The sequence below is a fragment of the Manis javanica genome, chromosome 4 (assembly GCF_040802235.1).
Source record: "Manis javanica isolate MJ-LG chromosome 4, MJ_LKY, whole genome shotgun sequence".
NCBI lineage: Eukaryota > Metazoa > Chordata > Mammalia > Pholidota > Manidae > Manis > Manis javanica.
This window is the reverse complement of record NC_133159.1, coordinates 80,598,020-80,619,095: the sequence shown is the minus strand read 5'-3', so window position 1 is coordinate 80,619,095 and position 21,076 is coordinate 80,598,020. Positions and strand designations below refer to the sequence as shown.

General features: G+C 45.0%; 1 protein-coding gene across 13 annotated transcripts in view; it reads right to left on the bottom strand.

Moving 5' to 3' along the window:
• The window catches only part of SLC44A3 (solute carrier family 44 member 3), a 100,387-nt gene that overhangs the window by 18,582 nt on the left and 60,729 nt on the right, over positions 1 to 21,076 (bottom strand). For 11 of the 13 annotated variants that reach the window (XM_073234317.1, XM_073234321.1, XM_036998270.2 and 8 more), the window contains 2 exons: positions 18,145 to 18,301; positions 15,487 to 15,573 (listed from right to left, as the gene is read on the bottom strand). In XM_073234317.1, coding sequence (XP_073090418.1) covers positions 15,487 to 15,573; positions 18,145 to 18,301 — 244 coding nt within the window. The remainder of the gene's footprint in view (positions 1 to 15,486; positions 15,574 to 18,144; positions 18,302 to 21,076) is intronic. The other 2 variants (XM_036998268.2, XM_073234314.1) reach the window with 2 other exon arrangements.

The window sequence follows — 21,076 nt, the reverse complement described above, 5'->3', positions numbered from 1 at the left end:
GACCTCAGTGGGGCTGAAATACTTCGCTGTGGAGCAAGACATTTCAGGACTCCTGTGACTTTTAGCCTGTGCTTCTGGAAGGTTCAGGGCAGATGTCCCTTCATCACCATCTTCTGTTGATTGGAAAGCCCAGGCTCTTTCTCATCTTATCTTTGGGGAGCTCCCAAGCACCTTCATGGTGCCCGCTGGGCTTTGAGTTATGCATGCATGCTCTGTGATCATCCACCCATTAACACACTGGTGCCATCAGAGTCACTCCCCGCCTGGGGCCAGGCCGGAAGAACAGCTCTTGTAAGAGTAAGAAATAAGAGTACTAGGAATTGTTACTCTTCCCAGGTACCCTGCTCCCCCATAACCCCACTTCAAGAGATGCCTTAGCAATACATCCCAAATGGCTTGCCACAGACCTGACAAGCGGCTCACTAATTGGTTTGTGTGGCCTTATCTTTTTTCTCCTTCCTTCCTCCCTCTTTCCTTCCTTTTTTTTCCCAGTCAGTAGGCAGCTGTGCAACTTCTGTCTGTAAATACATAATAATGATGATGATGATGATGGCAGGCATTCACGGAGTGCACACTACATGCCAGGCACAGTCTCTATTCCCCTGAATGCATTAACTCATTTAATCTTCCTAAAAACCTCCAACAGACAATGAGTTTGGTGAAGAAGCTAAAGCACAGTGGTGTTGGTTAGGCAGCATGCTCCCAGGCACACAAATGCCACAACATTGCATCACTTAAAGGAAGTGGACCTCTGACTCACTCAGGCCCACCTGCAGAAAAACATTTACTTTGAGCTGTACCTTGTACTTTTCCACCCAAAGCATTCAAAATAATAAAGTGGTGCTCTCATGAGATGTATCATTAAAAGGAGCCAAGGATGTGGCAAGATGGTTTGGTGGAAAGAGGCTGGGTTCCAATCACCTTGCCTGCAAGGACTGCCTGAGTGGCCTCCGCTAAGTAAGACCACTTCCCAGGTGTGCTGTTCTGCAGCCAGTAAAGGGCATCTGCCAGCTCTGAAGTTCAGTGCTAAGGGTGCTTTATGTTTGTGCAGTACTCGGAGGTGGACCAGGCACCCTCCTATCGGCATGTTACGTAGTCTCATCTATTTCAACCTCAACTCAGCAAAATAATCACCATGGGCATTATTATTCCCACTTTGCAGAAAATTCTAATCACTTAGGAAAAATGAAAGAAATTTGAGTGTACTCCTAGGTAACAGAAAAGCTGGAGTAACTATTTAATCTACTCTGAGTTAGCCAAAAATGTTAATTGCAGCTTTTACATAGGAAGAATATTTTTGCTCCTCAAGTGGAAACTGAAGCCAGCACAGCTCAGCCCTGGGTCCTCCACCAGCTAAGGGCTGCCATTTGTCGTCCCACTAAACTGAAGCGGTTCCTTCTTTTGCTGGAGGGACTGTGAACCCAAGGTTTTGTTGACTCTTCAAAAAGGTAAACAGTTTCCCTCCCTATAGGAGGGAAGGCCCTTGCCAAAAACCATGCCATGAATAGCCAGCTTTATTTCTGGAGTGCCTTCCTAATTTCTGATATTTATTAGCTCAAAATACAACAAGAACTGCTAAAACAAACTTGAGAAACTAGATGATGGCTAAATGTTACTGGTATCCCTACTTTCCTCAGAACTGAAAGGAAGAGATGAAATCTGAGCCCAGACACATCCCCACATCCAAGGGGCCTTGCTTGGACCTACCGTAAAGCTCGCAGGAACTAGCCCAAGCCAGTTTCACCTCGAGCTCTGTTTTTATCACAAACATATGCCCAGTTAGGCAGGACACAAACGGCCTCTGGGCCTTCCAGGCCTGTGCATTCACCCTTCAGAGCCATTAGGAGTTCACTGGTCACCGGCTGCAGAAGTCCAGCCTTACGCTGAGCAGAGAAACCTGCCACTCCCCTCTGGGCTGGGACCAGGCGGGAGGCAGGGTGGAAGAAGGGCCTTTGCTGAGACCTGCTGCTGCCTGTAAAGCTAGCACACAGCAGGGGTGTCTTGTTTGCTCTTTTTGAAATTTTTTGGCTTATTTTTAGAATAAAGGCTTTATTATTTTTAAGCCTATTATAAAAAATCAAGTGATACAAAGACAAAAGCAAGAAATCACTCTGATCCCCTTCCTCAGAATATCCACTGCTAACATCACTCCAACATTTTTCTGCAAATACTCACAGACAGAAGCAGGGAAGGAGGGATGGACAGTAGACAAGCCCAAGTTATAAAATGGGACCAAACTCTCTAGAGTATTTTACATAAAAGTACTAATGTTAATTTGACTTCAAAAGAAAATGAAACTAAATGGAAACTGAGGGGTATTTGAATTTTAGGCACACATATCTACACACACAAGACTTAGGTTTCTAAAAAATCTTTGAAAAAAATCATGAAAAATATTAAGAAACTGAAGTACTTTTTTTTTTTAACATTGTCTCCTAATTTTAGGCAGTCTGGATAGCCAAAGACAAGCCCTCTCCCTTTTTCTCCCACTTTCTGATTTTAGTGAGGTGCATTCTTATTCCAACTGTCAGGGTTTTGAACGTTTATAGCCCCTTTGACAATGACGGTCTTAGTTCTTTAATGAAGCATGCCCGGCTCTGCCCCACGCCTCCACCTCACACTCCGGCTCTGTGCCAGGTGCGTTTCGCACCTCCTGCAGGGCCCCTCACAGTCCCTCTGCTGCAGACACTGTTCCCTCTGCCAATATGCCCTTCCAGACCCCCACCTTCTCTGCAAGGCTAATACTGGCTGAATGGATAAAGGAAGACAACTTTTGCAAACCAAGAACGTCTGTTAAATAATATTTCTTCACACAAAACCTAAATTCAATTGATTGCTGTTTCTTCCTTCAGGAGAATGTTAGGATTAAATGGCACCTAGGAAAACCCTCTCATTTTACTGATGAGGAAACCAGAACCTCAACAGGCTAAGTGACTGGGCAACGGTGACAAGAGTAGGACATGAGTTAGGTGGTACAGCCAGTGCTCCCTCCTCCCAAAAATCCAGAAAAAGCCAAATCAGGCTTGTTGTTGCCTCTTGTTGAAATTGCCCTGTCACTGATGTGCTAGCAAAGCTGTGCGCTGTGCAATGAACACCCACTGGAACAATGATGTGGTTCTTAGTGACGAGGTAGGTCCAGGACACGGGGCCGTGCAGGAAGCACTGCCTCCTTGCAATACGCCCTTTGCCCGTACAGAGGACTCTCACATCATCAGTCTCAACCGGCCTGTGCATAATCACTGCAGGAAATGAGCAAAGCAAAACGGAGGCCTGGCCTTCTGTGGGGTGACCTGAACTCATGGACCTGTGAAATAGGAAATGCAGGGGATGGGAAATGCTTGCTGTCTCCCACCTTCAGGTTTTCTTAGACAGAAATCCGATCGCTGGGCTGTGCCTAGTTAGTGACAACCACTGGTTTCCCCTCTTCCTTACTCTTCTCCTTGACAAGGCCCTCCAGGGATCCAAGGGAGCTGTGAAGCCCACAGATTTGGAGTCACAGGGGTCACCACAGAGTACAGCTATCATTCTAGAAAAGCTCTTCAGCCTCTAGATAAGCCCAGCTTCCTCCTTCATACAAAGTGGCTAACACTGCCCAATTCACAGTGTCCCAGAGAATAAAACCTAGTATGTAGTATTTGCCACGGTACCTGGTATACTGTAAAAACTCAATAAATGGCAGCATTTTTTAAATAAGCTTTAGAAGGTTGGTTCTTTAGTTAGGAGAATGTCAAACATCTCTCTGAATTGAGACTCAGAACTGAGGAAGTGTCAAGAGGGAGATGGAGAGCAGAAATGGGAATTGGGGAGACAGTTTTAAGTGTCTGTTGCTCCACGAACATGCTGTTGGTGGGTGTGGGGCTGGCAAAGCAAAAGCTGACCTGCGTGAGAAAGGCCTGCTGACAGACAGCCTGGTAGTTAATGGGAAGGTCGCTGGTCATGGGGAATAATAATTGCTCTGTACCATAGCTTGGCCCAGCTTGCAGTGAAAAACTCCAAGAAAAATGCATTTGCTTAATGGCATCAACTATAATGACAGAGCTTGTCTTTCTGCAGCTTCAAAAGATTCTCAGTCTTTCCCTTCTAGTCTCTTCTGCCCACTGGCACTTCAGCTCAGAAAGCAGTTGCCCTTGAGTCACTCCTAGGTGTTGTTAGAGCAGCTCCAACGTGAAAGGGAAGCTCTTTTGAGCTGGTATTTCCCTTTTCTTTGTTGCCTTCCTGCTATTCTTAGCAGATGCTGAAAGCTGTGTGAAGGCAGCATGAACCCAGGGCTGGCGCTGAGGAAGTTGAGGCCCTCATACTCAACACCCTTCCATCCACAGACAAGCTGGGGTCTGGGGACAGGCCCAGAGCTCCCTTCTCCACCTCCCCTGAGAGGCGGCCTGAGGAAGGCATGAGACCTCAGTTGTCCCCCTCTTCACATGAGTGCAAGTCAGGCAGATGCCCCTGTGCCCCACCTGTGTGTACCGACTGAGGCATGCTGTGAAAGGGCAGGCGGAAGGCAGGGGAAGAAGACACTTCCCGAAGAGCGCCAAAGCCTGAGTCCACCGGCCCCAGCTTCTAGGAGCCTCCTAGCCCCATCTAGATAAGAAAGCTAACTGAACCAAAATTCTCCTGATTGCCTCCTCTCCTACTTTCCATAGAACTTGTTTCTTAAACATCCGTAGAGGAAAGACTCTCCGCGAGGGCCTGCAGCTGCCCTGGGGGTCTGTGCGCTGCCTTATGTGGCACCCTCGGCTCTGCCCCTCTCCCTCTGCTCTGCGCTCCCCAGCAGGCACGACTCCGGCTCTGCTCATTCGCCGAGGTGTGGCAGGACAAGAAGACACCTCTTCTGCAACTCTTTCTGGCTTCGCTTTCCAGAATGTTAAGCCCTTGCCTGCCAGTGGAGAAGGGGAAGGAAGGGGACTCCCAGGATGACCCGAATGCCGTGGAGCAGCAGGCGAGTGTGTCCGTCTTCCTCCAGCCCCAGACTAGCACGTGAGACTTCCCAGGACTGTGGAAAAGAAGGGAAGGGATCCGTGCATCCTAACTGGGGGTCCAGATACACACTTTCTTTTTTTTTTTTTTTAGCAGAGCATGGAGAAGTAGAAAGACTCTAAGGGAAGTGCTCTCTCCTGGGATCTGAGGGAGTTGCAGAGACATGGTGCTTTCAGGGCTAAAACCCGAGCAGTTCCAGACAAAGCAGAAAACTTGGCTACCCTACCAGCAGCTCAACAGGACCATGCAGGCCTCGCAAGAGAGTCCTGGCTCCCAAGCAGGGCCTGACGGAGCCATGAAGCTGGAAAGCCATGTTGGAGCTGCTCTAACAACACCTAGGCGTGACTCGAGGGCAACTGCTTTCTGAGCTGAAGTGCCAGTGGGCAGAGGAGACTAGAAGGGAAAAGGACTGAGAGTCTTTTGAAGCTGCAGAAAGACAAGCTCTGTCATTATAGTTGATGCCATTAAGCAAATGCATTTTTCTTGTTGGAGTTTTTCACTGCAAGCTGGGCCAAGCTATGGTACAGAGCAATTATTATTTCCTACGACCAGCGACCTTCCCATTAACTACCAGGCTGTCTGTCAGCAGGCCTTTCTCAGGCGGGTCAGCTTTTGCTTTGCCAGCCCCACACCCACCAACAACATGTTCGTGGAGCAACAGACACTTAAAACTGTCTCCCCAACATGAGCAACCTGTGTGTACTAATGCCTGGCGACACCTGAAACTCCATATAATGCCATCGGGGGATAGCCCAAAGATAACAGATGAAACTATAGCCAGTCCAGTGGAATGGGAGCTCAAAATCAGAAATTAGGTTTGGGGACTTGCTAAAGTATTTCTTGTACATGTGAGTGTGGCTGAGGTTCACACCAAGTGAAGTCAGTCAGAGATGAGACTCAGGCACCTGTGGCCCCGAGCATGCAGAGCCTGGAGTGGTGGCTGCTCATCTGAGTGGCTCTTAGTCCCTTAGCCACTGTGACTCACACTTTTCCTTCACTATTTTTTTTTTCTTTTTATGAACGCATTCTCCAATAATCACTTCCTTCTCCCAACAAGTCTCAGTGTCTACAGTGCAGACAACGGGGGTCAAGAGCAGAGGAACTGCTCACAGTCTGTGCCTGGCTTAGCAGGGTGGGGAAGGGATGGCGGGGGGCGGGGGGCATGGGTCAGAGGTGGGCAGTCTGAGCACACTGGCTACAAGAAGTTGTTCCACAGCAGACTCAGAGGGAAGTGACATGGAGAAACCTGCTCTCTATCATGAGGAAGATTAGATTTGGGGTAGGAGCTACTTAATGGTGTAATTTCATTTCCCACACTAAATGAATTTGGGAAATGGTGAAGCTAATCTATAATCTTTATGTTTCTTAAGCCTGTAGGGTAATGCTAAGAGAATGGACTACCCACCTCCCATTCTCAGCGACCTGTCCCTCCCAGTCCCACCCTGGCTGCGATCCCAGAAGGCAGCCCAGTCTCAGGGTCGGCCAGGCAAGTGAGTGCCCTGAGCAGACATCGGCCTGGAGGGGAAGAACACCAGAGGCCTCGTCTGCAGCTGTCACAGCCCCACTGGACACTATTCATCATAGTGTCCTCACATGTCACCTGCTTCCTCATAGATGAGGAAATTGGATTTTGCTGACTCCAAAGATAGTTTTCATAGATCAAAGTTAAAAACACAGGCAGTCTCTGCCAGCGTATTTCCAGGGTAACTGGAGCAGTTGTGACAGGAGGTACAGAACATTAAGGACTGCTTCATGACATGCATGGGGCTTGGGCCTGTGAAAGGACTCATACAGTTAAGCAAATTGCAATACCCAGGATCAGATGACCTTTTGAACCAGTGTTGTTGTAAACAGTCACAGTCGCCCTTGCTAGGCAGTGACACCCCTGCTGCTGGACCCCCCAAAACCCGGGAGTGAGAGAAAGACAGCCAGCACTTGGGGCAGAAGTGGGCCGCACCCATCGCTTCTTTGGCCTCAGGCCACAGTCACTTTCTGTCTCCTGGGTCTCAGTTTGGGTGTGAATGCTGACTTTCCTTCACCATTACCCTGCATGTGGGGGAAACCTGGGCGTTCTTCTGGACAGCACGGCTGGAGGTCTCAGCAATTCAACTCCCCGAGACAAGTGCTCAGAGCTCTGGTTCTGGCTGGGAGCGGGTGGGGAAGAGAAAGGTGTGTGTTGAGAAATTCCCTATGGACACTGACACACTCCTAACTGAGCAGGCTGCCCGACACAACCCAGGAACTCAGCACAATTCCAAGTGCACGGGATAGAATCAGAACTCAGACATGCAGTGCTTTGATAATAATGATAATGACTTCTATTTATTTTGTACGTACCTCTCCATGCCAGGCACAAAACTAAGAGCTTTGCAAACATTACCTCTAATTATTTATAATAATCCTGGAGATAAGTACTGCTATGCCCAATTTATCTGGCACATGGTAGACTTCCAATAAATGGTTAATGTATGAACTACACCCTCTCCTTCCCCTCACAAAAGAAACTAACATTTATGGAGTATGTACTAAGAATCAGACACCATGCTACATTTACATGTATTATCATAGCTAACCCTTGTAAATGCCTATGAAATAGGGTTAAGAATGGTGTTTTAAATATAGAGAAACTGAGGCTGAGAGGTGATATAGCCTGTCCAGTGATACTCAACCAGTGGAGGAGCTCTGATTCAAACCCAGACCTGTCTGCATCAAAGTCTGCCTTCTTCTCATTCTATCACAGTCCTGGGAAATGGATATATGGTCCAAGTCCAAGGATGGAAAAGGGGTGAGAAAGAAGAGATGCTCATGAGAGGTGGACAAATATCTTCCAGAAGTAAGGGAGGGCTAAGGGGTGAGGAGAGAGGAGGCTTGGAGAAGGAAGCTGGAGTTCCTTCCCAGGATCCAGGTACCCTGTGAGCATGGGTCTGACTTCCATGCTGCCCACAAGATGCAGGAGAGCTACATAAGGCTCTGCTGGAAAGGTAAGCCAGGGTGACTCATGTCAACAGACTGTGAAATGTAACATACTGGTCTGCTCCCAGTGACTTGGTGAAGCTTGGGAGGGCAGGGGGAGAGAAGATACAAGGCAGAGAAGAGGAGAATCAGAAAGGGCTCTGCCTACTGTGTGACCCTGATTGAGGCCCTCAAGTCCTCTGGACTCCAGATTCTGCTATAGTGACAGGAGGGTACTCTACTACTCCACTGTCTCTAAAGTTCTGGGGTCTCAGCTCCTGCCCACTGGAAGCAGTGCCCCAGTGGCCTGATGAAGATCTGGGTTCATATTCTGATGTGAAGGAACTCTGCATTTTTATTTCAAGCCAGGGACTTGTTTAGGGTACTGTTTCCCATTTGTTCCCAGAGAAGGACTGGGGCTGAAGGGACTGGGTGCATTTGGAGGAAGGGGCAGAGCCCAGCTGGCTCAGCCCATTGTCATTGTCTATGGGGTCCAAGAATGCACCCTCTCAGCAACTCAGCTGTAGGTTTATGGGGAGACCCCAGGGGCAGGCCGACGTTACTGGCTGGGCCTGGGAGAAAGTGAGTTGGTTTCTCTGTTTCAGGAGTTAAACATTAATAAGCTGTTCCTATAATGCATTTTCCAGCCTGCTGCTTAGGTATGCAAGGTAATGTTTTTAATCTCCATCTCTTGACTCTTGGGTCTCTCAGTTGTTCAGCACTTGGACAAGGAAGAGGGAATGACTTATTAGATCTCCACAACCTCAATACTCAGCTCTGTTACTTTCCCCCTGTCTAACTTAGAGCAGGTTGCTACTTAACCTCTCTGAACCTAAGTGTCATCATCTATTAAACGAAGAAAAAGGATGATAATCATACCTTCCTGACAGGATTATCTGTGGGCTGAAGGTAATTAACACACATGAAGTAGTTAGCACAGTGCTTGGCACACATAAGTGCCCCACGAGGGGTGGGTATTCTTGTTTTCAGGAGCTGCGCACCTTGGAGGAAATCAAAATAACTAATGCCGAACACTCAGTTGCCTCCAAGAAAGGTTTTCTGATTTTGCTGAGGGCCCTTCATGTAACTTACCCTCTGTCCCTATAGTGAGTCAGTCATTGATTCAACAAATGTTAATTGCCTCTTTGAGAAAGTAGATGAATTTCAAGTCAGGAAGGACTTCAGAGCCCAACCTGACACAGCAGCTGCTGACCAGGCCTTACCCCAGAAGGAGGAGAGGCTGCTAAGGCCCACTTGGGGAGGAGGGCTTTAGGACCTCACCCGCCACACCCTGACCCTTGCAACATGCCCACAGCAGGTGGAAGCTGGGCTCTAGAGAGGCTGCTCCCAAGGAAGCCAGGGAAAGCCCTGGCCCTAAGCACAGCGGGTGCTGAGAGTGGACCAGGCGATATGAGGATGCACTTAGTTTTCTCCAGACAGTCTGGGGCCTCTGACAAAGAGGTGTCTCCATTCCTTTCTATCTAAAGCCAGAGTAGTAGCATTTGGCACAAGACAGCTGGGCTGTAAGGATTACCCTTGCCTATAAATGGGCCTTAATGCAAACTATCATATTGACACATATGTGAATTTCTTCCTAAAACATGCACACATGGAGGTGTCCCTCCAGGGCCCCCACCATCAGCTGGCTGCCCCAGAATAGCTCTCAAAGTGTCAGTGGGGGTAGCTTGACTCAAAATTGCCACTGTCACTGAAAGAACGGTGGTCTGGATGCTCTGGGATGTGGCTACCTGTTATGGCAACGTCAGCTACTGAAAGGCCTGTGGCTTCTTAAGAACCTTTACATCATTTTATAATCTAGTTAGAGAAACTGCACAATATTCATTAAATTTTTCCCCCTGAGATGCACATGCTGCTCTAGGGAAAGGAGAGAAAAGGAGTCACTGGTGATCTGCCAGGTGGTTTGGGATGAACCAGAACCTGACAAGTAAAAGTCACAGAGTATCTTTGCTATTGATGGACTTTGAGAAAGAGAATCATTAAAACCAAGCTACCTGCAAGGAGAGTGGGCGGGGGTGGCAGAAGGCAGGGGGTAAGCTTTGAGATATTACAAAGTCAAGTCTGCCACAAAGGCACAGAAGACAGGGACCAGCGTCATGGGCACCGGCAGCCGGGGCAGGTGGAAGGGTGGGCTCTGCAGTAGGGATGGGGAGATGTGTATATTTTACAAGCAGAACATTTTTCTTTGTATTGGACTCAACCAGATTATCTGGGGCCTTTCTGACCAGTATATATGCTGATCAGGAAAACAGGAAGCCATAGGTATTTCCGATCAAATGCCCAGAGGTCATAATGCGAGCATTTCTTATTTCTTAATATCTCATATCTATACAGATGCCAAAGTAAAGTAGGCTGGCAACTTTACAGACTGCATTAAGGTAGATCTGAGTCATCTTGTTCTCTCAAGTCGCTGACTAGGAGATGTAGCCAAGATTCATTAGGCATCCAGCTATACTGCTTATGGCCCACAGCAGAAATGGGATGTAGAAGCTCTTGGACATTACTGTGCCCTCTCCACTGAGACTAACCAGGGTGATTAGCATTTTACCAGAATCTCATTACTGGTTATTTTATTTTTTTTCCTGTTACCGCTATGTAACAGTAGTGTTGGGAGATAGATGCAGACAGACTGCAGATAGATGGCTCCTCTCTGTCCACTCACATTCTCAGTCCCCTCCACAAGATTCTGGAAGCTTGACATCAGAGCAACATAAAAACTTGCTGACTTTTGTAATCCCTGGGTAAGTGCTCACCATGGACAAGAAGGACAACATGAAAAAAATGATACTGTTGTTTGGAACACAACAGGAAGATACGGACTTTAGTTTTTTCATTCTGCTCCACATCCCACACAAAGCATATCACAACTGTGAAGCAGCAATGCGGACACACATGTCACTGCTCCCAGCTCAGCACCACAAGGGTCAGAAAGCTGCATGAGGACTCTGGGGTCATCTAAGTCAATTCTCTCATTCTGTGGATGCTCAGTAATATGGAGGATTCACTCAAGTTCCACAAAGAAGGCAGAAGCCAACGGCTGCTATGCCTGACCAGGAGTTACCTTTCCATAGGTGCTCCTCATTCTTGAACTTGTTTGACCTCAGCCTATAGCTCTCTTCCTGCACTCATTCCCCCTTCTGCTGGACAGACACAGGACTGATGAGGAATGTGATGCTCAACATGATAAAAAACATAATTAACTAAACAAGAGCCAAATAATCAACAACAGTAAGAGGTTAATGACAGTAACTGCAATTGAAAAACAGAGCCAACCCAAGGCAACTCTGGTGGTGCACCTATGGCAAAGCATTCTCTCCCCAGTTTGCAAAATCCCATCTCTCTGCGTGGGCACACTCACAAGCTTTGCAGGGGTGCCAGTGCCAGGCATTGTATTGGCAGCTGGACATCTTAATAGAATAATGAATTTGAGTCCTCAGTAAACTAAGTAAAAACACCAATTTTGGTTCACAAATAATGCATTTTAGTAAGCTTCAGTAACACACTATATGCTTTAATGATTAGTTAGTAGCCCTTTGTTATAGGAGAAAATGAAAGTCCATGAAATCCTGCTATTTGCCTGTAAGAAATGAAGAAACAATATTCTTCTGGAATATTCATATCAGTTCAGAACCATCAGGAATTGTCCTGTGGCCCATCCGTGGGTTTCAAACTTAGAGGAACACTGACCTAGAACCCAACATCAAAGCTGGGACAGATGCCTGTGTCCTCAGTGGACAAGAGATATCGACTTAAGGAGATTTCCACAAGGAACTGTGTGTGGACATTACAAGCAACAGTAAGAGGCATACCATTCCTGCTGACTGGTTGGCCTGCAGAGTCCCACTGGGTGATTTCTCAGTTAGGCTTCTGGGAAGTGCTGGGAGGGAGAGGGAGGCTGCACAATTCCCTTGACTGGAAATTGCAAACTGCAAGCCTGGAACCCCAGAAGCTTTGACACTGACTTGCCTGAGGGGAGGAGGTGGGACTGACCACAACCCCACCCCCACCCCCAACACTTTTCTGGATCTGTAAGGGCATGATTCATCTATCAACCCCTTCAGTGTTCCTTCTCCTTTCTTGTTCTCCTCCAAAAAAAAATCTGCCCTGTAACAAGCTTTGCTCAACTGCCAGAAAACTGAATTGTCTGGACCCTGGCTTAGACAGGCACTGAAGAGATTCACTCCAGACAGCGGTTGTGACTTCCTCTCTGGCTGCTTAAAAATGCAGAGTGGTTAAGGGTTTAGGTCCCAGAGGCAAAAATGATATCCTTCTGCTACTAACTATGTGCCCTCTCTAAGCCTCAGTTTCCTCATCTGTAAACTGGAGATATGATTCAAAGGGCAGCAGAGAAAGCTAACAACTGATATAATGCAGGAAAAGTGCTTAGCGTACAACTGGCAACATAGTGAGTGCCAAGAGTCCACAGCTATCGTTATTAGCTGGTGACCTCCAGTATGTGCTCTTTACTCAGTTCTGAAAAACCCAACTTCTCCTATGGAACCCCTCTTAATTATCAAGTCAAAGTACCTCCCCAACTTCTGAGATTCCCCTTTTCCTAACTTCTGAAGACCTCATGCCAGCACTTAAGTAAGCATCTCTGTACTGTTGCACAATGCCTCATGCAAATACCTCATATTGTTTCCCTAGTCCCCAAACCAGCTTGTCAGGTTTTGCTGTATATGGACTTGTTTCACCTGAGTCCCCTCCTCAATTATGCCTGGGTTCAAATGGTTGGAATACAGCATAAATGACTAGTTGTTGGATAATAAATCTGTGAAGTATACACATAATTTTTCTCAGGTATACATACATTTGGTGTTTATGATGCAGAGAGACTAGCAGTAGGAAATGATGAGGTGTGGGGTTTCTCCACCCACTCTGCCAGGGAATTACTCTGCAGCTTTAGGCTCAGTGTCTATAAAATGTAGTAACTGCCCCCTGCCTCCTTCCCAGGACTAGTGAAGTTGGGCTAGGTTTTTACATAGCAATGGTGAAACACAACCAGCTCCCTGATATTAAGTAAAGATGAGCCTCTGGGTTCTAAAAGCAACAAATGGATCTCATCCTCATTTAGCATTTCCAGCTTCTATTGCACAAAACAAGAAAAATAAAATAGACCTTAGCTCTTCTAAATCTGATATCCAGAGAGATCTTCCCCTACGAACTCATTCCAGTGCCAGGAAATTTTTTAAAAGCCTAACTTAAGTTCCTGCTCAGAGTTAAAGCTCACTTTCCTTCATCTGCTGCTAAATGAGATCACCAGTATACAGTAAGAATATTTATTCTTAAAACCTTATTTCACTCTACTTTCTAGGAGTGGAGTCGAGTGACCTTTCCTTCCCCATCAATACTCATACCGATTCCTTCTCCTTCATGCCTATTTTTCCTCCTTTTCTTTCTCAATCTTCTAAACCTTAGGTCCCTCCCAGCAGTGTTCACATCAGCTGGTACTGCCTTGTCCTAGAGGAGCCACCACAGGTTAAAGGTGCTCTGACAGCTTGTTTAGGCCAAGGCCTAGTTCACGGGCACCATGATCAGTACCTGAAGGACCTAAGCCTGTTCCAACACCGACTGGGTAGGAGCTGGAGCCAGGCTGGCTGAGCATTTTTGTGATTCAGGGACAATCACTCCCCTTGCACATCTATTATAAGGATTCCTCACCTTTATGATGGTAATTATAGTGTGGTTAACATTAATGCTACTTAAGATTTTAGAAACATTTTGAACTCCCAACATAAAGGTACTGAGTTAATATAAGTGATGAAATTTTAGAATACAGAAATATGAATGCATAACATATGTCCTTTAGGATAACAGTGTAGAGAAAACAAACATGAACATGACAGTGGTTTTCAAAGTGTTTTAGCAGCAGAGTCCTGTCATTAAGTGAAACTTACAGTGGAACCCCACTTCTAAACCAGATAAAAGTGGAGCTGCTCTGGTTAGAAGGCAGGGTGGGGTGGTGGTCGTATGAGCCCCCTCTTCCTCCTCCTTGCCCATTTCTCTCCCCTCCTAAAGTGGAGGTTCCTACAGCATTCACAAGGAGCCCCTAGGCTTCCATGGGGCAGTATGAAAACTGTAAGTAAAAGAGGGCCAGGGAAAGAACCTGAATTTACATTAACACAGTGAGAGGGGATGGCAAATCACCTTTAGGGCCTTCTAGGACATTGTGGCCAACATATTTGCATATCGAAGTTTCCATTGTTTTGTCTTGTCTTTCTGGTCTATCTGCATGTTTCTTAGCCTTGGTTTTCATGTATATGTTTTATCATAGTATATTTTTGAAATGAATCTCAAAATCTTTGTGGATAAGTTGGTGTCTAGAAATATGCCCACAGTTCCAGGAAGACAGAGGCTGACATAGACACCATGGCAAGACAATTGTAGGGTTTGGTTTGACTTGCCAAATGACCCACCAGTCTGGAAGGTACTACGGTATTTCACTGTGTTTTATACAGGCTGGCTCGAAGCAATCCAAATGCAAACCAAATACACTCTAAAATGCACTCAATGGTTCTTAAGAAAAGCCTAAAAAATAGAGCTTTACTATAAGAAGACAACACTTTCCACTTAATAATAAAAGGTATTCTTAATACCACTTGTAAGATATTAAAAATGTCTGGTTTAATTAGTCCCTTTACTTCTACCAGGCATTTATTAGGAAGCGGGGCAATAAGAAGAAGTGCTTTTCTAAGTGAGATTTCTGTACACATTTATATTATAAAACAGTCTGCTGACTTAAAAACATACTGCTTTGTGTAAAGTAGACTAAAGGCTATTATTTTCCTGAGTTATCTACAGAAAAATAAAGCATATATTTAAATTATCCATCAATTTGAAAGACACAGGAGAGAAAAATATCTGGTGCACAGTATGTAATTTTTTTTTATATTTAAGGGAATATTTATAGCTTGAAAGGGAAAGACTGGTGAAATACATAAAAATTAGGGAGGCAATTCTTTTCCTACTTCAGGAAAATTATAGTTCTTAGAGAAGACACTGAAAATTAGCTCTCAGTTGATATACATTCATCATGCTAGGACTTCTAAACCTCCTCCCTCTTTTATTTCTGGAAAGAGAAATGCATTTCTTTCAAAATGTGGAGAATGGCTTTAATGATCTAAAGTTCTAAGGTAAAGGTCTACAAACTATAGCCTAGGAACCAGATTTATCAGATACCTTGCTTTCCTCTGGCCAGAGCTAAGAATAATTTTCACATTTTTGAAATAGTTCAAAAAAATCAAAAGAAGATGACTATTTCTCGACACATGAAAATCACATGAAATTCAAATTTTGGTGCCCATGCATAAAGTTTTACTGGAATATAGTCATGCCCATTCATTTCCACTTTGTCTATGGCTGCTTTCCTACCATCATAGCAGGATTTAGTAATTGCGACTGAGACTGAATGGCTCAAAAAGCCTGAAATATTTACACAATCAGGCCTTTTACAGAAAAACTCGCCAACCCCTGACCTAAGAGATGGCGCCCACCTGCGGACCCTTATGTGTCTGTGGGGCACGCGGTGAGAGACATACATACCTGGTTGAGGTGGCACAGGCATTTGTCAAGACACCAGAAACAGCAGAAGCAGCATCTGAACGTGCACCTTGACCATGCGCTACGCTGCTGGGATCAGGTTCAGAATCAAAGGAACACAGTGAGAAACAACATGGCAAAGAGGCAAGCAGGCAGACTCTGCGGACACCCACTGCCCTTCTGCTTGGAGAACCACGCGCCTGGGGAGGCCTTGGAGCAGTTCTCATTCAGTGTGGGAGAAGTTCTATTTTGCACATGCTACTACTACTATTATTATTGTTGTTGTATTATCAATGAGTGAAGTCTCTTATGAGCTTACCCGTTAAGATAGCTGTTGACCTCAGCACAAATAGAATTGGATTAATCCATACTTATTGGCAAAAGTAAACAAGGCCTTCTGGTTCTAACTAAGAAAAATAATTCTCTTTTCCCTCCTCATTTTCCTGTACTTATCTTCAATGATAACTTTGCTTCTTCAAACCAGTTTATATGCATGAAAAATTCACATCCCAAAGACAATGGGACAAATAATGCACTACAGATACTAGTTATGTGCCCACATAGAAAAAGAATCCAACTGTAACATTTTTTTTGGAAATAGATCCTACAGTGAGCCTTTCAGGGCTAAATTTCGAGGGATAATTTAGTCCTTTGAAACATAACTTGGACTTGTGTATAACTCAAGAGTGAATAATTTAACTCTCATACGAAGGGTGACTGAATGTGTTCTACCTACTGTTCAGAGTAAAAAAAAAACCCTGCAAAAAACCCTGAAATAGTCCTTTATGAGGACCCCAGGAATAACTCTGCTGTATTTGGACATTTTCTTGTCCCAATGTTAATTTAATTGGATGAAACTTTATCTGGATACTTTCAGCCTGGCTGTGGTTATGAATGAGCCATTTAACGTAAGAAGGATCACACAGTGGTTGTGTGAACTGTTTAAACTATAGACACAGTATGGGGCTGAAATGTAGACAGTATGGAGCTAAAAGGCTGCATAGGAAGATCATTGCTTTTTAACCTAAGAAAGGACACATCTCTCCAACAGTCACATCACTAAAGGGAGTCTGGCCCCTTGGTCCTTATGGGATCTGAGGAGTGATAAAGAATCTTTCAGACCTTTGCCAGAGTGACTGACCCACCTTACTTCTCTTTTAGATTTATGGATGGCTGTTCCTTCAGAGTTTAAGATGCCTATCTCTAGGAGGGATAGATAGGTTCTCTACTGTTCAATAATTTATGGTTATCTATGACCACTGCATATAATGCATATGAATATATTTAAAGTAAAAAGCTGTTCTGTTCTTCAAGAAATCTCCAAGTTTTCTAAAACTGAAGGATGAATTTCAAAATGCAGAGTAGCTACATATGGCCCAGATACAGAAATGTCTCTTCAAGTCACCAAAATGTATTTATGTTCTTTTAGCCCTTGAAATTTAGCCCTGAAAATTTCACTACAGAATTTATCTCCAAAAAAGTTAAACATAGCTAGTAACTACAATACAATATTTCAACAGAAATACAAGAAAATACTCTATGATCAAGGCCAACTGCTTAGCATGCATTTCAAGATAAGGAGGCTAGATAATTTTATGTGAAATTCAATCAGTTCCTAACTGATATACTAATCTTAAATCTTGATTATGGACTTAAAAAAATCAACAGTTCAGACTTCTGCTTTAAAAAGCAAACAGAAATAATTCTAAAATATAATAATGAATCTGTGTGAATATAATATAATGAATATAATAAAATCTCTCCAATATAATGAATATAATAAAATCTCTCCAATTTGCTAAGGACACAAGGTTGGAATCAGGAAAATCTGTGAAGCTCTCACCAAATCACCAACACTGAGGTGGGGATGGGGGAGAGAGTAACACAGTGTGAGAACAGAACAGTTGGGAAAAGGCCAACCTCCCCTTGCTTGGCAGACCAAAATACCAGAACAGCTGTTTTCCTGGTGTTCTGGTTTCCACTGGTATTCAGAACCAAATGTGCATGGAAATAAAAACCAGGGAGGAGAGAAAAACCCAGGCACAAAAGCCCTATAGTTTTCTGTCTCTTGAGCTGAGATTTAGGTCAGTTTGGCCATTTCTCTCTCTCTCTCTCTCTCTCTCTCTCTCTCTCTCTCTCTCTCTCTCTCTCTCTCTCTCTCTCTCTCTCTCTCACACACACACACACACACACACAAACACAAACCAGTAACTTCCCATGGTACCCTCTAGGAAACACAAAAGGCAGGGAATTAAACCAGAAACAAACATTATTCCTATCTGGTAGTATACTTTCTTACTTTTAAAAAAGGCATGATAAATGTCCACAACAACTTGTTCAAATTTCATCTGAATTCTTCCTGCTTCTTCAGCATTTGAATAAGAAGGAAAATCAGCAAACTCAGAACTACTCCTCCCCCACCTACCTCCACCACGTTTTACAGGAAAACCCCCAAAAAACAAAACCATAAATAAAACAGACCAGGACCAAAAAAGCTTGCTGGAGTGGGGGTGGGGGAGGATGGGACCTGAACCCTGGAGCCTTCTGAATGGCCACTGTCCCAGGTCCACATTCCTGTCCTGGCACCTGCTGTAGTTTTCCGGTGATTAACCTTTTTGCGGCTCTGACACCAAACGCGCCATGTATTAAGTGCTGCCTTACCTTCCCTTTCAGAGTGGTACACATGTACATGAGAATGGTTCTTGGGATCCTCACCACAGTGATTAAAAATGACCCTTTTCCAACTGTTCCTTGATGGTAGCAGAAAAGAATGGACAGAGATGAAAGGATTGGGTGATCAGGAGGGTCATTTTTATTTCTGGGGATAGGAAACAAAGACAGCATTTTAAAAACACTATTCAAAAAGAAAACAAAAAACCTCTCTCTGGTTCAACTCATCAGCAGTACTAACAATTTATAAAGCAGTGATGCAATAAGCATTTGGCAGAATTTTTATACTCCTTGGTGACTGAGGTTAAATTATTTCTTGGACTAAGTTAATACCTTTTGGTGGTACTCAGTACTACAAATCAAACAAGAAACACTGATGTTAAAATAACCAAGTTTCCCTCTCTACAACACCTATTCTTTTAAGCTGCCTCCACCAGTTCTTTAAACTGCTTATGATTCTCACTTTTATTTTCAGAAGTTTAATAATACACTAATGTCCAAAGCTTAAATTATACACGACATACATAAACATTGCCGGCATTAGTGATTGCAAGCACGACCAAACCACGTGACCAGGACCGGCAGCTACAATGATAACGGTGACTCCAGCTTAAAGGGACACAGAGTTTGGGCTTCTTCCTAGCTCTGGGCTGCTGAAATTCAGCTGATTTCTACTCTGCTCTATAAAGGTCAGTTCAGTGTGAATCATTTACGGGACTTGTCATGACACAGCTTCCAGGAATGTAGAAATCAGTTTCACAGGCAGGGAAAAAGAGTGAAAAAGAACGGAATGGGCACAGCCTTCAACCTACCCCAAACCTGAAAGATAAAACAAAGGACGAAGGGCTGGTGCAACCCCTTTCTGACCTGCAGATCCCTGCTGATGCCAGTTCTAGAAAATGAGGTCCTTTCCGAGAAGCAACTTCCCTCGTTCCAAGGGAGGCTTGGTTTGTCGTAACGGATTATTCTACAACTTGCTCTGGTTGCTAATAAGTCACTATGAATTAAGGTCTTGACAAGAGCCTAGGTTTTGGGGGAGGAAAAGGAATGCAGCCAGAAATGTTTCAAGAATTGGCAACGGCTGTATTTTGCTGTTACTTAAGTCATCCAGGAAGGAAAAGAGAGCATGAAAGTAATATTGGAAGCAGAATGCCTACCATTCAGTTGGCCCCGCAAAAGGGCGATGTGTTTCAGCTCAAAATATTGAAAATAGGAAATACCAGGGAAGCTATTGCTGATATGAATTCATTTTGATCTGATAAACTAGAGTAATACAGGCCAGGAAAATCTGACACAGTTTTTCCCTTTCCTTCCTTATTTTTTTTTTTTTTAAGGAATAATGTTTACTTTTCCATTTAGGAGATTTATGTGCCTTAGAGCTTATTACAGTGCTCAAGAGGTGATGCAGGGAGAAGAGGACAACACCTGCTTTCCATCTGCTGGGAAGCAGATGATTCACAGGCCACTGTGAGTGGGCCCTTGGGTTCTGGCCCTCCAGGGGTTGAAGTCTGGGGTTAGCAGCTCTCTGCGGTTTCACTGGGATGGGATTAACCATTTCAGGAATATGAGAGTCTGCACTGTCTTCACTGCCCTAGTCCATGACACATCCTGGTTATCACTGCAGGCTCTCCTGGGCTTGGGTGGAAGAAGATACAGAGGTTGCAGAAACCAGGTTAGAACATGACAAGACAGACGACTTAGAAAAAGAGGGCCTTTTAAACCCAGGCCAGCTCACAGGGCCAGGAGTCACCCCATACCTGCCCTGTAAACTAGAAATCATGCTCAGAAAAATTAAATAAGTGGACTGCCTTTGAGGCCCCCACCTTCGCTCCTTGACCCTTTTCTATGTTCAAGGATAACATCACCTTGTCATCCCTCTCCTGCTATGTATACGGGTGGGACATCCATCTATGTCTCCTTTACAACCAGCAAAACCTGCCTTCAGGAGCAGGATCTGAATATACTTGGTGAGGCTTAAAACAGTACTCTCTGGATTTCGCCGTATTTTGAGAATTGGCTTACAGGACGGCAATACACTGTTGGGTGTATCAGAAAATTCAGTGATGAACATATTAGGAGGCTGTGTCTCCCATCAGGCCTGCACTTCTGTCTCTAGGGAATACTGCATGGTGAGCACCTTCCACCCTAATTCTGGGGGCAGTGGCAGTCAGGCAGACCCAGGCAGTGTGAGACAGCAGGTGACTCCAGGGTGTGCCTGCAAGCGCAGCTTCCTCCTTCTACACTTGTGGCTGCCCTGAGTGCTAACAGTGCCTGGTTCAGGCACATGGAGCAAAGGCCCTAGGCCACCACATCAATTCCAGTCGCTGGGCAAAGGGTTTAATGGTCCCATCCATCCAAGTCCCATACTACCTGGGGGTCACGGGACACAAGTGCTGTCGTGCAGCTCTCATCTGGCCGACAACAGAGCATAAAGCCAAGCAAGCAACCTCAGGGCCCTGGAAGCAAGTTTCGGCTCTAGTTAGATCCAGCCTAGTGTTCACTAAGGACTCCTCAACAGTATGTAAATTAATTTTGTTCTGAGGCTCCTGGATGAGGACTGGCCTGCATGGGATGGATGGCTGCCAGTGTCACCGATCCCAAGGGAAGGCACCAAGGGGCCCTGCAGAGACCGCATCCCTTCCTGATATTCTTTCAGCACAATTGCTGCAAGTGGGGTTTAGAAGGCTGTGAAGAGGCTGTCAGGTTCATCTTTCCAATCCTACACAAAAGAGAAATCGTCTTTATTATGAAGAACAGGATTCTTCTGTAGCTGGCCTCGGCAACTCTTGTCAGGGTTAGGAAATTCTTCTCTTTCTTCCTAAATTCCTTAGGCTCCGCTGTGAATCCATTTCCTCACTTCTTCCTCAGTGAACCCAGAGCAGCTGGAAACCATCTTTTGTACATTTGAAAACAACAATGAAGT